Consider the following 17,023-nt stretch of genomic DNA (forward strand, 5'->3'; position numbering starts at 1 on the left):
AAACATTTAAACCATGGAGTAGAGGTTTTCATTGCTTTGGCGGGCCCATAAAAGTCATTTTCTGCTCCTGGCTTCCTGTTGGGGGTTGTTCTCATCACACAGCATGAAGGGAAGGGGGGTCAGAGGGGCTGTGTCTGGCATCCAGACACACCGGCAACCAGTGGGCGGATGAGGGGATGAACGTGGACTATGGGGATTTTGTTGATTAGATGGAGTTAGATGAAAGGCTAGAAGTGGAGGGATAACAGTTCATGGAAGATTAAGTGGATTTGGTGGGAACTTGTTTTTGGGGGGATATGTTACCTACTGATACAGCATTTACATGAGTTAACGGATAAGGATTACTGAAAGGCTTACCAGCATACATTTTACTCCTGTATTTCCTCTCTCTTGACCACCCACCTCCTAAAATCATTTGCTGGGAAAACAGCCAGTTTGAAGGTCATTGTGGGATAAACGTCCTCTTTTGTAGCTGTGTTTGTGTGGCTACTCAACTTTGTTGTGTGTTAAAATTCTGGTGTATCAAATTCCCATGCTGTCTTTGCAAAATAACATTTTGAACAGTTTAGGTTCTGTGGGGGAAATATAATTTGTTGTTTTTAATGGATCAAATGTCATGTTTATTATCAGTCTGACAATTTAGTGAATATAGTGCTCAAATTCCATGCAGGCAAGAATATTTTGCTTTACCTGTCATGCATTGTGTGATGAAGTAAGCCTATACCAAGAAAACTATTTCAGCCTGCAACTAAACTAGTGGTTGTGATTAATCCATTATCCCTGAGACAACTACCTCTGTGAAGGGGGTTAGAGAGACTCCAGAGCAACATCCGTTCACAAATTACTCACAAGACGAGAACAGGAAGTGGTGGTTTCCATGGAGACAGGTTTCAATACTTGCTGCCACATTTCCACAGGAGGTCTGTAGTTTACACTGCACAGCAATGATGCTGGTTACAGGGGGTCTGTAGTTTACACTGCACAGCAATGAGTCTGGTTAGAGGAGATCTGTAGTTTGCACTGCACAGCAATGAGCCTGGTTAGAGGAGGTCTGTAGTTTGCACTGCACAGCAATGATGCTGGTTACAGGAGGTCTGTAGTTTACACTGCACAGCAATGATGCTGGTTACAGGAGGTCTGTAGTTTACACTGCACAGCAATGAGCCTGAATAGAGGAGGTCTGTAGTTTGCACTGCACAGCAATGAGCCTGGTTAGAGGAGGTCTGTAGTTTGCACTGCACAGCAATGAGCCTGGTTAGAGGAGGTCTGTAATTTGCACTGCACAGCAATGATGCTGGTTACAGGAGGTCTGTAGTTTACACTGCACAGCAATGATGCTGGTTACAGGTCTGTAGTTTACACTGCACAGCAATGAGCCTTGTTAGAGGAGGTCTGTAGTTTGCACTGCACAGCAATGATGCTGGTTACAGGAGGTCTGTAGTTTGCACTGCACAGCAATGAGCCTGGTTAGAGGAGGTCTGTAGTTTGCACTACACAGCAATGATGCTGGTTACAGGAGGTCTGTAGTTTACACTGCACAGCAATGAGCCTGGTTAGAGGAGGTCTGTAGTTTGCACTGCACAGCAATGAGCCTGGTTAGAGGAGGTCTGTAGTTTGCACTGCACAGCAATGATGCTGGTTACAGGAGGTCTGTAGTTTACACTGCACAGCAATTAGCCTGATTAGAGGAGGTCTGTAGTTTGCATTGCACAGCAATGAGCCTGGTTACAGGAGGTCTGTAGTTTACACTGCACAGCAATGATGCTGGTTACAGGTCTGTAGTTACACTGGACAGCAATGAGCCTGGTTAGAGGAGGTCTGTAGTTTGCACTGCACAGCAATGATGCTGGTTACAGGTCTGTAGTTTACACTGCACAGCAATGAGCCTGGTTAGAGGAGGTCTGTAGTTTGCACTGCACAGCAATGATGCTGGTTACAGGAGGTCTGTAGTTTGCTCTGCACAGCAATGATGCTGGTTATAGGAGGTCTGTAGTTTGCCCTGCACAGCAATGAGCCTGGTTAGAGGAGGTCTGTAGTTTGCACTGCACAGCAATGATGCTGGATACAGGGGGTCTGTAGTTTACAGTGTAACTCTCCAAGCACCACACGTTCTTCCTTATTAGACTCCAGACATCTAGCGTCTACCACAGAGGGAAATATCTGAGACACACCCATCCACTTAAATATGACTCAGCACCTCAGACACTTCTGTTGATAATTCCATTTCGAACCCACTTCAACTATCATATGAGAGAGAGAAACGTTGATATTTCCAAAGTATGATATGGACTGTGAATTGGGCAGATTCTGGGATGTAATTAATGATCTACTTTTGTGTGGATAAATGTCTGCTGAATGTAGTTCTCTGAGTTTCACATTCTTAGAGCACACACAACATTTCATCTTGATGTTCTGGTGCCATTTCGGAAATGTTATGTATTGATTGGGGACTTTTTTCTGGAGGAATGTAACAGGGTTTCTGGGTGATTTGTGATGTTTTACTTGTGCTTCCCATGTCTGTATTTTAGTATTTTAATCTGTATATGTTTGGGTATAATGTGTATATTTACGTTGTATATACAGGGCACATTTGTAAAAGAGACCTAGGTCTCAATACGTTTTCCCTTCAAATAAAAAATAAAAATGAATTTAAAAAAACTGTCCATAAATGCACTATAAATTGAATCAGATTATCCCCTGAACCACTTCAAATCAGGGAAAGGTAACAAACCTCTGGGCTTGTCAGTTTCACACTTGAGTCAGTGCGAAAAATGTAACTTCTGCAGAACAGTGCGCATTTCCTGTTTCTTCATATCAGGTAGAGAGCTCTGTTGTGCCTCTACCATCAGCTCGACAAGGTATGCCAGCATGTGCTTAACTCCAGCATCACCAATTTGAGCCTCCTATCCTTCCACGACTTCTACTACACTTCTCCATCAGTGAGGTAAGACTTAAGAATTACTGACAGTAAGTGCCTGGGACAATAGAGAGGTTTTGAATACTGGATGTTGAGTGTAAAATCTGCCTTTTTCATTGGTTCCAGAGTTTGAAGATTTTTGCTTTTCTTGAGGTGCCTCCGATTTGTTTTATTCTTTAAATTATTCTTTGTATTTTATTGATGCTACCAGAATTGTTTGTAAATAATAATACATACTTTAAGTCTCATTATAAAGCCTATGATACCTTTGAGTTCCTGTTTCATCCGTTGCGTGGGTGTGGTGCTAGTTATGAGTAACATACTGTTTCACCATGACATGTTGACGATGTCACCACCCACAGTGGCATGTCGCTTTGTCACAAACAACAGTTTCCTTAGGCCAGTTAGAACATCCATTAGTTGCATTCCACGTCAGCATTGATAGTCTGCTTCCTGACGCCCCTGCCATATCGCAACAGATCTTCGGATATAATTTGATATCCAATAGCATACTACATACAAGCAATAATTTGTGTACTGATTTCTCATTTCAGAGTTGGCACCATGATGTCATGGTATAACAAGGTGTATCCTGTTCTGTTATGGAGCCTGTTTCTGTTGTATTCTGAGGGATCTCAGAACTTCACACTCACAGAAGACAGAGGCAGTAATATGAGCATCAATACAGCAGCAACACAAAAGAGCAGTTTGTCTATGGTGGAAACCCATACGGTGATGTACAACAGCAGTACCCGTGAGGTAGGCGGTGCCATTACTGTGGGTGTTAACGCCTCAGAGGGAACCATGATGACCAGCTTGGGTCCAACCCTTTCTCCCTTAGCAATGCTCACTTCATCAGGTACAACCCCATCTCCCCTCACCACCAACCAAACCACCAGCCAGACATCCTCTTCCCATGGGCCATCTAGCACATCTGACCTCTTGTCCACCACCACTCCCAGCTCTACCATCTGGTCCTCCATCACAGAACTTAACACCACATCTGAGGTGTCCTCCACCACTGGGCCCTCCTCCAACTCTGGATCTTTCTCCACCAATGTCTCAGCCTCCACCCCAGGGCCTAGCTCTACCATTGTCTCATCCTCCACCCCAGGGCCTAGCTCTACCATTGTCTCATCCTCCACCCCAGGGCCTAGCTCTACCATTGTCTTATCCTCCACCCCAGGGCCTAGCTCTACCATTGTCTCATCCTCCACCCCAGGGCCTAGCTCTACCATTGTCTCATCCTCCACCCCAGGGCCTAGCTCTACCATTGTCTCATCCTCCACCCCAGGGCCTAGCTCTACCATTGTCTCATCCTCCACCCCAGGGCCTAGCTCTACCAATTTCTCATCCTCCGCCAATGAGACTTTCTTAACCACTTTTCCACCCATCTCAACCACTGACAATTCTACCAACTCCTCTTCTGGGGTCCTGATTCCCAAGATGAAAACAGAGAAGGTCCCCATCTTGATCCCCAAGACAACGACCATCATGACAACATTACCTTCTAAAAAAGATCCATCAGGGGGAGGGGGTCTGCCCTGCTCTCCTACCCGACGGGATGGTCTGGTGAGCCAGTGTCTGATTGCCATTGCCTCCCTGGCTGCAGTGGCCACCTTCTTCATGGTCAGCTGCATCATCCTCTGCACCAAGTACTCCTCCAGGAAGCATCGCTACAGAGTGGGCACAAACAATCGGGGCACTGAGATGGTGTGTATCTCTGCCCTGCTCCACGATGACAATGGTCCCCATTGGAGACCCCACATCCCCAAGAGCAACGGAGCCCTGCTGCCTGGAACAGAGTTGGATAGTGACGAGGAGGGGGGAGATGATGTAACCCTCCACAGCTTCCTCCCAGACAATGAGCAACGAGTCTAGAGTGTAGATATGCAGACTGTGTCAGACTCTGTGAAGTGCTATATGGTCCAATTACACAGGGTACACAACTCCAGGCCTGAAGTTAATGGTCATCGCAGCCATCTTAAAGTTCATCAAGGGAAAGGATTAAAAACAGAGACTGTGGGGGTGTATAAAACCTTTGTAGTTTTCCTACTTACTCTGGGTTAAATGACCACTTTTCTTCAATTGATGAGACTTTGAATTGTACATCTGACTGGTCGACTGCTGTCAATATACAAACTGTTGCTCTTAGAATATATTTTAGCGTCCTCTTTGAAGTTGTTGGTTGGGCCTCGCTGCACATCCATCTAATGCAACCAGTAGAGGAAGAGACAGAAACCACAAATGGAGAACCAATGATACGTTACTTTATTGTGACATGTTTACAGCAAACAGTGACAAAGTTTGGAGAAGTCAGGTGGTCAATCATCCTCAAACGTAACGCAACCCAATGCAGCCTCTGAGTAGTTCTGAGTGAGATTGAGTTTTTGCACCATTGCACTGACATGATTCTGTTGATAATGAAGTTCACCTAATAGGATGAGAACAGTGAGGTAAAAAAAAAGGTTTGCTACACAGACAGATTATTAGAGAGGTTTAGGATTCTACAATTGATTTATAGATCTGGAAGTAAAGTTCATGTTATGTTTTAAGAGAATCGTTCCTGCACATACACACTTATAGAGCTATAAGAAAACCTAGACTGCTTATGATGACTCACTGTTCGTTTGGTCACTGGGTGGATGGGGCTATTTAGAGTTGTATGTGGTCAGAATTTTATAGCCTTCAACGTTCTGAGTGGAAATACATGATACAAAAAACAAAAAACTTCATTATTTTATTTTATACATGCTTCAGAAAATATGTATCCTTGTGAGCAATTTCATTTATTTGTTTTCTGCAAAAAAGCTTGTTCTTCTGGAAGTCTTGTTAGGTCTTGATAACAAAACCATCTGCCTTGATGTACAGTGAGCCAAAACATAGACTGTATAGTATATCAAATATGGTCAGGGTCAAGCGAATGTGAGATGTGATGAAATGTCCTCTACAGGGTGTTACATAAGTCTGTAACCTTCTGTATTGAGTGTCTGTGTAGACAGTCCCAGACGTTCGGCAGATGTTTCTTGTGTCCTTGTCTTGCCATAATATGTCATAATACAAAGATACAGTATCATTGCTAAACCCAGACCCCCTTCAAACCTTTCAAGCCCTCAGATGTTTGACTTCTTTTTTACTTTTTGGGGTCTTCCCTCCGTGTGAGAGAGGGACAGGTTTCCTAGAGACACCACATGTCTGTTTATCTCTGAGTCCAGTCAAACACAATGAAGAGGCTCCACAATTTAACTGAAAATTGATCACAAAGGACTGGAACAAATGAATACATCATAACAAAACTGTAAAGAAATGACAAAGTGATATTAAACAACGGGCAGCTGGCTAATGACTGTGTCTGTGGTGATTCAAGTCCGATGACATTTCAGTTTTTCAAACATGAACCCTCTAGATTTGTCACTATAAATCTATGCCCTATGGTTTGTAATATGCGCCAATATTTCCCTTTGTTTTACTATGTACTCATAATCAGTAGATAACACAAGCAAGCAGACCAAATAAAAGGCTGGTTTATTTTTTTACATGCATTCAAGGCCCCTTTCTGGCATCAATACCAAAGTTCATTCTTTGCAGGAGCAGAGATCCTACATCTTAGTCCACATGCTTCATACAAATCAACAGGGTGTATATAATAAAACTGGAATCAAATGTTCATGCCAGGGAAAGCTGACTCTGAGGGATGTAGACAGAGCATATAAGACAAATGGAATCATAGACCAGAGACTAGACTAGAGTATGTACTCCGTAACCACCTCACTATCATTATGACCAAATAAAGGTTGGCCAGTCTTGATGAATCATCTCAAACATTCTGAGCTGTAGCTGTGTTTACTCTATTAACATGAATATCTCTCTGTGTGTGTGCACACACTCTCTCACACACACACACACACACACACACACACACACACACACACACACACACACACACACACACACACACACACACACACACACACACACACACACACACACACACACACACACACACACACACACACACACACACACACACACACACACACACACACACACTAGCTCTTTCTCTCTCAATTGTGGCTACACATTGAGCATGTTTAACTATTGTAATGGCTATTTTTATGTTTGTGCTTTTCTTTTTACCCCTTTTTCAACCACAATTTCAATGTATCCAATTGGTACTTACAGTCTTGTCCCATCGCTGCAACTCCCATATGGACTCACAAGAGGTGAAGGTCAAGAGCCGTGCATCCTCCGAAACATGACCCAGCCAAGCTGCTTCTTGACACAATGCCCGTTTCACTCAGAAGCCAGCAGCACCAATGTGTCGGAGGAAACACCGTACACCTGGCGACCATGTCAGCGTGCATGCTCCCAGTCCACCATAAGAGTTGCTAGAGCGTGATGGGACAAGGACATCCCGGCTGGCCAAACCCTCACCTAACCCGGACGACGCTGGGCCAATCGTGCGCCGCCCCATGGGTCTCCTGGTCGCGGTGGGCTGCGACAGAGTCTGGACTCGAACCAGGATCTCTAGTGGCACAGCTAGCACTGCACTGCCACTCGGGAGGCCATGTTTGTGCTTTTGTAATTACCAATTTCTGTGTTCATGTAAGTGACTGATTGAACGCCTGGAAGAAATCCTCACTGTAATATCTGCAATTTGGCAGTACGCCCAGACCCTTGTTTTGAGAACGATTCCATCAATAGAACACCCTGCTCATTGTTTTTGGCAAGGTCCTTGTCACGTGCCCCAACCCCCCTACCCTCTTACTGGGCTGTTAATGGGTGGTATGTCCACACAGAAAAAATGGACCCCTTCCTGTGACAGACAATCACACTGTGGAGCCACATGTCTGTTAAAGTGGCTGGTCTGCTGTAAGTCATCAGGGTGTCAGAGGTACAGTGTCGGGTCCAAAAGAACTTTAGCCATAACTATAACCACTTGGGATCATCACTATACTCTTGGAAAAAAGGGTTCCAAAAGGGTTCTTTGGCTGTCAGCATAGGATAACCCTTTTTGGTTCCAGCTAGAACCATTTTGGGTTCCATGTAGAACCCTCTGTGAAAAGTGTAACCAAAAGTGTTCTTTCTACCTGTAATCAACAATAGTTTTTCAAAGGGTTCTCTTATGGGAACAGCCAAAGAACCGTTATAGGTTCTAGACATAGATAGCCCCTATCTAGAACCTAAAAGTATAGCTTCGGTGAGTAGAATGTGTATAATATGGGAGAGTGAATAAGGTACAGTATGTGACAGAGTAAGGTATGCGACAGAGTAAGTGCAAGTGAATTCAATAAATTCCGAAAGGCCTTGACAGAGTTATTGTTAAGGAGGCCCAAAATGTTTCAGGGTGTTAAGTGCATGTAAGAAGACAGAGGGGGCAAGCCAAGTGACAAACAATTTATCCAATACAATGTCTGTGGTTAGTCGGGTCTATTCCCCAGTTAAAACCCAGAGTGGTGATTGTCTCCTCACTCTGAGCTCAGCCAGCCTGCTGCAGTGTTGACTCTGGCCTTGAGCATCCAGAACAGGGACCGGAAAGCCGAGTTGATCCGAGCCCCTAGGCCCTGCCCCCCCATCACATTAGAATACTGCCTAACAAGAACAATCTGTGTGGAGCCAAGGAGCCCAGTCCTTTTCTGGGAAGCAAGGCAGCCAGAGAGGGAGGAGGGGAGGAAAGGAGAGGAGAGGGGGAAGGAGGGATTCGTCCCGATGGCAAAGAACTTTAAGTTTGATTTTTTTCTGTGCCGATCAGAGAAACCTCCAGTCTGAAATCTGAAACTGTAGAATTACTGTTGGAGGAGGTGAGTCAGGCGTGTTTTCCCATCCTCTCAGTTCATTTCCCCATCCATTTTCCTCAAACTCTAAAGCATCCACAGTTCTAGAGGAGCCTTTTCTGTGTGTGACCACTTCTGTGGATGGTGAGTACAGACACTTTCATTTATTCACTTTATTTTATTCTTCTTTCTTTACTGTACATTTTACCCCATAGGGTTTATTTCCAAAAGAGAAATAACATTCTTATCAAATATGAGTTAACTTTAGTGGACAGATATTACCTCACATGATTGCAGTGGAGTTTAGCTACCGTGACAGCATCATGACTTATGTCTCCAGGCTAGCAGCTCGCCAGCAGGGAATCAGGATTGTTCAATAGAGTTCTCCAATAGGTTCTCTGAATCCAAATGGGTTTCCCATATTTGAATGAGTTTGTTCAGATAAATGTGTGGTGAACAGAGATTTTATTTTTGAAAGAAGGTATAATTTGAAGTCTGGCTAAGTCTTGCATTATTCAATCATTTTAAAATGTTTGTACGCCATTGATATTCGACACAATGGCTGCGCTAAATATAGGACTGTTCAAAAATGTCTGGTCATCTCCATCAAATGGTATCTTGAACACTTCCATAGGGACTAATTCCTCTGTAACCATTATGTGAGTGCACGCATCCGTGAATGTGTGTATGTGTGTGAAAGTATACACTGAGGGAAAGGGGGATACCCAGTCAGTTGTACAACTGAATGCATTCCTCTGAATCAGAGAGGTGCGGGGGGCTGCCTTAATCGACATCCACGCCCGGGAACAGTGGGTTAACTGCCTTGCTCATTTTTACCTTGTCAGCTCAGAGATTCGATCCAGCAACCATTTGGTTACTGGCCCAACACCCACCAAGTGAATAGGTTATAAAGGAACTCCTACCCCCCCCTTTCCTGAAGAGTGCAATGGTTTATGTGGCCCAACTTGCACACAGATGGAGTGGAAAAATGGGGGGGAAGGAGTGGGTCGGCTGGGATGATTTAGAAGGACCAGGCCATCAGTCAACTCCTGGGCCACATTCAGCAGGGCACAACTGTGGAATGTTCAGATATAAATATATTGTGTAGAGCAGACATGCCTCTCTGACATGTTGAGTAAGGATTCATGACAGCTCTATTAATGACATTTCTATCTGTTCAGTTATTCATTTCTATCTGTTCAATGTTCAGTTAGTTTAAAGTTTGGCTATTCTCTGTCATTGCGAAATTAAAAGGAGGTCCTTCCTTTTATTGCTACCATACACTGTGCAGGGCTGTTGAGTTTATTGCTTTAAGCAACATTTAATTTCAGGGAAATAAGAGGGTCATGATGTATTTCCGGGAACCAGCATGAAAAGGAGCTGCTCACCGATTTGACAGCTCCAACGCAGTTACACCTCCGAGATCGACTTAACAAAAACAAAAACAATGATCTGCTTTACAGTTTGCGGTTACTGTGGGTTAAGGCAAAACGGATTGAATTCAGGCCTTTGTGTGCATATGTCTGTGTGTGTGTGCAAGTCATGTGTGCATTGTGTGTGTGCCTGTGTGTGACATGCTATGATTGGAATTCAGACCTTAAATTGTGCCTGCCTTTCATCAGCTCTCAGCTGCTATCTGGGTCTTAAAATGCCATCTACAGCTATAGACATTCTATCAAGAATAGAAATGACTCAGAAGGCATTTTCATTCATTGTTGATGAGTGAAGCCTTTACAATGTATTGTGCAACACTCACAAAAAAACTCTAGATGTTAGCTGTCAATGTTAGACACAAGAACAGCTATATGAACCGAAACACCTGTCGATCGAAATCTGTGCAATTTAATAACAGTGGAAATGCAATTTAACAACAGCCACACGGACACTGTATGTTCTTGTTTTGTTTTCTGCAGGTCCTATAGGAGATGACGTTCCTCATGGCACTTCATCTGATTGGTCTGTTGGTGACGCTGTGGTCCAGCAGCCCCAGTCTGGCCACACCCCTCCCTTTCAGCATTTCATTGGAGGGAAGTGCAGAGGGGGAGGAGCTAGACAGCCTCAATGACACGCCTTCCCCACCTGCCACCAGTGGCCCTGCCTCGGAGTCCTCAACCACCTCACATGGCTCCACCCACATAGAGCACTTCTTGCTCAGCCAAATGGTTCACTTCCTGCAGGATAACCTGTTCCTCATCCTAGTTTTCTTCACACTCTTCATCACTATCTTCCTCATCCTCTGCTGTGCTTGCATCATGAGCCGCAAACGAAAGATCAATGCCTACTACCCCTCGTCCTTCCCCTCTAAGATGTACGTGGACCAGAGGGACAAGACCGGAGGTACCAAGCTTTTCAACGAGTTGCCAGAGAAACCCTCCAACCGGCAGCAGGCTGAGCCAGTCGACTCCAGCAAGAAGCTCCATCATGACATCATGAAGGCAGCCAAGAACCTCCGTACTCTCTCCAAGCCTCCCCTGGGAGAGCAAGAGGGAAAAGACCCCACACAGATATCTGCAGCAGCAGAGAGAAGTCATGAGGTGAATGTTCAGGCTGTGGGAGAAATAATAGAGAAAGACAATCAGCCATCAAATCCACCAGAGCTGAGTGAGGAGGAGGTATGCCAGCTCTCAGTCAATGAAGCCCAACATAGCAGCTGCCCTGAGCAGTCAGAAATCCTTCCGGAACAGACAGGCCTAAAAAAGGATGATGAGTCATTCACATGAGCTGAGTCTCCATCTGGCCAAGGGCACTCACAGGCTCAGCAGGAAAAGGACAGGCAAGAGGACTCCACTGTCACACTGTCTATTCTGTTGATCACTGGAGAGAAAACAGCACTTTTGCTATGCTCTCGACACTGTTTGATCTCAATGGTTTGGACCAATTTTGCATGAGTGACAATCTAAGGCAAACCTGTCAGCTTTGTTTACTGCTCTTTGGATTTACCAAATTATGTCTGTTCAGTTATATGTAATCATATACTTGATTTACTTCTGTTTCCCAGTAGCCATCTTTCAATGTGTCTCCCTAAAAGTACAACACTATGTAACCTGCCATCTTTCAATGTGTCTCCCTAAAAGTACAACACTATGTAACCTGCCATCTTTCAATGTGTCTCCCTAAAGGGTTAACACTATGTAACCTGCCATCTTTCAAAGTGTCTCCCTAAAGGGTTAACACTATGTAACCTGCCATCTTTCAATGTGTCTCCCTAAAAGTACAACACTATGTAACCTGCCATCTTTCAATGTATCTCCCTAAAAGTACAACACTATGTAAACCTGCCATCTTTCAATGTGTCTCTCTAAAGGGTTAACACTATGTAACCTGCCATCTTTCAATGTGTCTCTCTAAAGGGTTAACACTATGAAACCTGACCATACACCCCTATATATGCTGTCTTGTTTGATGTTTGTGTTGTTTTTATTTGTATTTGTACAATGGCCAAAGTAATGGTGCTGCATCTTGTTTTTCTCCCTCTTTCATTCTTTGGTAGGTTAGTGAGGTGTTAATCCTAGGTTAGAGATCATTTTCAGGGCAATTTGAGGTTGCTTTTTCTTGAAGAACAAATATGGATAAGTACAGGGCAAGTTAGCCTATTTTAGAATCCCAGAGTTAAATACTTACACACTCCTCTCTAACATGTAGGCTCAGCAATCCCGAACAGTCCCATTACAAGTCATAATGTTGAACACACTTTATTTAAATTGACTAAACTTGTCCACCGATTTTGTCCTCATGTCAGAAATAATCTGATACAAAATATCCACATAGAAGCATTATCAAGCTTGTAGAGACTATTGCACTTTTTTTTTTACAGCGATTGAGTAACCATGGTAACAGTCTAGTGTTTAGACAAAGGTTAAGTTCACCATGAGCACCTCAAGGTGCAGCATCTGCCACAACTTGAACTCAGACAGTATGTCTCCAACATTAAGGGAAGTATATTTACATTATAAAACCTGTGTAGTTAGTCAAATGTTTATCCTTTCTCTTGAAACATTTCCATTAAAGGGCCAATCTGGAGTTCAAAAAGCTGTCACCCCACCATTGGTTTTGGTAAAGAGCTGAGAGAAATAGAACCACTCAGTCATAGACAGAGCTATGGATACAAGGACTGGACATCCATAAGCTCAAATGGATTGTTTTAACCATGTTTTGAAGCTATACAGTACGTTTACATTTACAAACATTGGGAGTTAAACAAGTGTATATTTTGGGTTTCGATGGGGCGCAACAGTTGAACTAAGCTCATTAAGTATTTATAAGTTCTATTCATCAAGAATCAATGGCTATATGAATCATTCATTAAAGCTGTAATATGTAACCTTTTGGGCAACCTGAGCAAATTCACAGAAATGACTTGTGTCATTCTCATTGAAAGCAAGTCTAAAAAGTGGCAGATCTGTTCTATGCTTCCCGTTCTTAAGTTAGTTTTAGAGGCTTTGACTTTCGGTTTTGTACAACAGCTTCAAACAATATTTTTGCTTACGCGAAACGTATTTCACAGCAGTTTAGATGTTACAATGATTCTCTACACTACACTTGCTTTTGTCACAAAGTGAAATTAGGCAAACTTACAATTTCAGCAACCAGGAAATGGCAGAGCAATTTCTGCATAGTGCAGAATCCAAAAGTAGATGTAGCAACTCCAAAATGATCCATTAAGTGACAACTGTTGCTCTGCTGCAGAACCAGGACCTGTGAAAGAACTTGGGAAAGCATCAAACAATACCAGTCTACTGTACTCGTACTGTGACATTACAATAGAGGCTGGTTAATCGTGTGTAGTGTGGTTGAAAACATGACCAGACACATACCAAAAATGGTTGTAGAGGTGCTGCTTTCTTTATTTTCAGTGTTCTTTGGTTGAATATGGTAGAAATTGTGAAGACAGTAAAGAGAATCTAAAATGTGTCGTGTTTGGTATTTGATAAAAGCAGAACCATGATCTGCATTTATGGATGAAGTCAAATGTCTTTACATGGCTCCGGATAAAGTATGCCAACGCTGCCATCTAGTGGAGAATACAAGCATTGCTCTAATTTCTGGTTGTCTGCACACTGCTGAGAAATACAAGACAATACCTTAACCGGATTATAGACCTTGCATGACAAAAAAAAAAAAGACATAACATACTACGTACACGCCTTACTTTATTAATTTGCATATTACAACCAGGAAGTATGAAATGTGACAAAATAATCCAAATAGATACCTTAACAGTTTGCTGTCATTTTATATCTCCTGCACTGCATTTCCTCATTGCCTTCAAAACATTTGTGCTACATGGGTGTTGATGGGACACCTTTAGAAATCTTATTCAATACTTCACCACAGCATCCATAATAATTTCCCAATGGAAAATACCCCCAAACCATGACAAAATATTGACAAAATAAAGTGAATAAAGACAAAGCAAACTTGTCTCGGCTCACTTTGCATTTCTCACTCCTGAAAATAAGGCTTACTTTGTACCAATCATCCAATCAGTGCCCTTAAATTGTGCGTTAACGTGACAGGCTACAGAATAGACTGGGAAACCACAGAATGCCACAGGGGCCTGGTGTGTATACTGTGTTGTCTATGTACGTTGTATGGGTGGACATAACCTGGGCTCATTTAGGATGCCCCATATATAGAAGGATGGAGGAATGGGGAGCCAGGACTACATTTGAGTGTCTCCTTGGCAGTAGGGTGCAGGACAAGGGTGTCCAGGACTACGAGAGAGAGTCCTCCCTTAGTTGCTGGCTTTAACAGCCTCAATCTTGCCATCCTGCTGTTTGAGACGGTAGTCATTCAGAGCAGCTCTGATGGCATCCTCTGCCAGCACTGGAGAAAGGGGCAAACATTTCACATGGTTGTAAAATAGATTAAAAGGTTTAGAAATTCAGCTTGTTAGACAGGGCAGAACAGTATTATACATCATACTAAAATAAGAGCTTACTGGAGCAGTGAAGTTTGACAGGTGGAAGACTGAGCTCTTTGGCAATGTCAGTGTTCTTTATTGTCAGTGCTTCGTTAATCTGAAAGCCAAATAGAGGGAAACATTTCACCAACCAAGAAATAAACTTGAACCAACCATGTAATGAAAGGAAAAAACAGTGTGGTGGAAATGACTGTTGAATTGAGAAATTGAAAACAGAGCAACAGAACAGTAACACAGGAAGTAGAGGAAGTGTCATGGATGCAGAATGTTCACTCACAGATTTACCCTTCACCCACTCTGTTACCAGGGAGCTGGAGGCAATGGCTGAGCCGCAGCCAAACGTCTTGAACCTGGCATCCACAATCTTCCCCTGATCGTCCACCTCAATCTGTAAATAGGAGATTAGTCACTTTATGCAACTGTCTTTTGTCCACATAATTGAATAAACAATGCCGTAGCATTACAAAATACATACACTTTGTAACTAAATAAATAGAGCATGCTGCTCCTTGCTAAGTCCCATCTGTGTTATCTGCTTCTTTGGAACACAACCAAGACATTGTGACCTCGTTCAAAATCCAAGGCCAGCAGAGGATGCCATGGTGAGACAGGAAGTAATGAGGACAGGGGACCAACGTACCTGAAGCTTCATCACATCTCCACAAGCTGGGGCTCCCACCAAGCCTGTCCCCACATTCTTGGAGGTCTTGTCCAGGGATCCAACATTCCTTGGGTTCTCATAGTGGTCCACTACCTAAACATGGCAACAAGGAGACAAAAACATTTTATTACTTAACTCAAGTTTATAAATGACCCCATCTAGGTAATATTCCCTGAGCATAGCTACAAACATTCACATAATCTAATCCTTAAATTAATTCCAACTGTCTCACAAAAAAGCAGGCTAAAGGCTGAGAGGGCTCTTGCACTCCCGTTATGCAATGGGTAGTTTCAACATTATGTAAGGGAAATTAAAATAAACAGATTAGGACAGGACTCCACTGTCCAGAACAGTAGCACTTCCTGCTGCAACCTCCCTCCCCCCAGACGTAATCACCGTGATGCAGGTCATTCTCTGCATTATTGAAAAATGCTGTGTGTCTAAAGAGCCTAAATATTTGGTGAGTTTGTTAGTGGCCAGTTGGTAGTGATAACGGTTGTTTTATTGACTAGCCTAAATCTCAACTGTGGGAGCAGCCTTAAATTACCAAGTTCATGTTCCTTTTGGCCAAAAATGACTTACAAGACATTCATACATGTTCAGAATGAGTGATAAAATGTTAGCCTAAATCCAAATGGACAATTCCACCAAATAGATGGCATAATTAATAGGTTATTGTGTTCTTTAACACATGTATATAATACAGGTTCAACAAAAACCGAGAGTTACTGTGGAAATATGATCTTATGTCACACGTTCTGTAGAAAAATCCAGAATCAATGAAACTGCGTATTGCCATCGCAGGTAGTACACTGGTGCTACCGCTATGCTGCTTCAGAGATTTGGCTGACACCTGTAACGTAACTGACGTTAGTGTTACCAAACAGCTAATTTAAGGAATTAGATAAAACAGTTTAGGAAGAAACAGATTAACCTTCAGGTATAACTAGTTACATCAGTAAGACCTGCATCAACCGAGACAGAGCTGGAGATTAAAATTAGATTGGCAGAAAAATAGATAATGTTCTTTCTAAAAATGCTAACACGTTAGCTAGCTAGATGTACGCTATAGAACTAGTCAAGGCATGTGACGCATGTTGTTAACTAAGTTAGCTACTTCGACCTCTACTTTAAAATAAATTTCATCTAGATACTCTGAGAAACAATTACATAACTAGATAATCAATGCCAAATGTACTTATAGCAACTAGCTAACGTTAGCTTAGGTTCGTTGTCAAAACAAGCTTGCAAGGAATTCACATTTAACCAGTTTACGACCTAAACAGGGACACATGGTTTAATTTAACAGCCATCAAACATAGCTAGCTATACAGGTTATTTTACCTTCTTGTGGTAGGCGGCTTGGACCGTATATTCCGGGGAAGTGATCCTTCTAATCACAACAAGCGGGGTGATACACTTCTTTGCAACTAGACCCGCCATGTTCGCTGTTTGTCTGAAATGACGCAGCCTGGAAGAGTGCGAGCGAATACCCTTATCATGCGCATGACAGTGTGGGAGGAGGAGCTTTTGGACTGATCCCAGTGAATGACAGAAAAGTGCATGGAGTTTTATATAATATTCAAATATATCAAATTTTTTGTGTATCAATATTCAGCAAATATATCTAAAGGTTAGGCATGAGCCCTAAAGGCAAACACAGGGTAGTAGCTAATTAACCATAAGGAATGATATTTTGTTAGAAAAACAAAAGAACGTTGTATGTGTTATGTATATATGAGTTATGT

At 42.8% G+C, this 17,023-nt stretch overlaps 3 protein-coding genes across 4 annotated transcripts; 2 read left to right on the forward strand and 1 right to left on the reverse strand.

Moving 5' to 3' along the window:
- Positions 1 to 2,709: 2,709 nt before the first annotated feature.
- Positions 2,710 to 6,260, forward strand: LOC109892515 (uncharacterized threonine-rich GPI-anchored glycoprotein PJ4664.02). Of its 2 annotated transcripts, XM_031826395.1 has the most exons (3): positions 2,805 to 2,944; positions 3,472 to 3,995; positions 4,140 to 6,260. In XM_031826395.1, exons 2-3 carry the CDS (start codon positions 3,482 to 3,484, stop codon positions 4,796 to 4,798), a joined length of 1,173 nt encoding a protein of 390 aa, XP_031682255.1. In that variant the 5' UTR covers positions 2,805 to 2,944; positions 3,472 to 3,481; the 3' UTR covers positions 4,799 to 6,260. The 2 variants fall into 2 exon arrangements, with proteins under 2 accessions (XP_031682256.1, XP_031682255.1); XM_031826396.1 differs by having other exon boundaries at positions 2,710 to 2,944; positions 3,472 to 6,260.
- Positions 6,261 to 8,538: 2,278 nt separating this feature from the next.
- LOC109892522 (transmembrane protein 119-like) lies at positions 8,539 to 13,812 on the forward strand. Its single transcript, XM_020485109.2, has 2 exons — positions 8,539 to 8,835; positions 10,605 to 13,812. Exon 2 carries the CDS (start codon positions 10,617 to 10,619, stop codon positions 11,409 to 11,411), a length of 795 nt encoding a protein of 264 aa, XP_020340698.1. The 5' UTR covers positions 8,539 to 8,835; positions 10,605 to 10,616; the 3' UTR covers positions 11,412 to 13,812.
- On the reverse strand, positions 13,512 to 16,816 carry LOC109892525 (iron-sulfur cluster assembly scaffold protein IscU). The gene is made up of 5 exons (XM_020485113.2): positions 16,620 to 16,816; positions 15,255 to 15,368; positions 14,892 to 15,002; positions 14,633 to 14,711; positions 13,512 to 14,517 (listed from the first exon to the last, which is right to left on the reverse strand). Exons 1-5 carry the CDS (start codon positions 16,716 to 16,718, stop codon positions 14,426 to 14,428), a joined length of 495 nt encoding a protein of 164 aa, XP_020340702.1. The 5' UTR covers positions 16,719 to 16,816; the 3' UTR covers positions 13,512 to 14,425.
- Positions 16,817 to 17,023: the final 207 nt, after the last annotated feature.

Source organism: Oncorhynchus kisutch, linkage group LG6 (genome assembly GCF_002021735.2).
Source record: "Oncorhynchus kisutch isolate 150728-3 linkage group LG6, Okis_V2, whole genome shotgun sequence".
Taxonomy (NCBI): domain Eukaryota; kingdom Metazoa; phylum Chordata; class Actinopteri; order Salmoniformes; family Salmonidae; genus Oncorhynchus; species Oncorhynchus kisutch.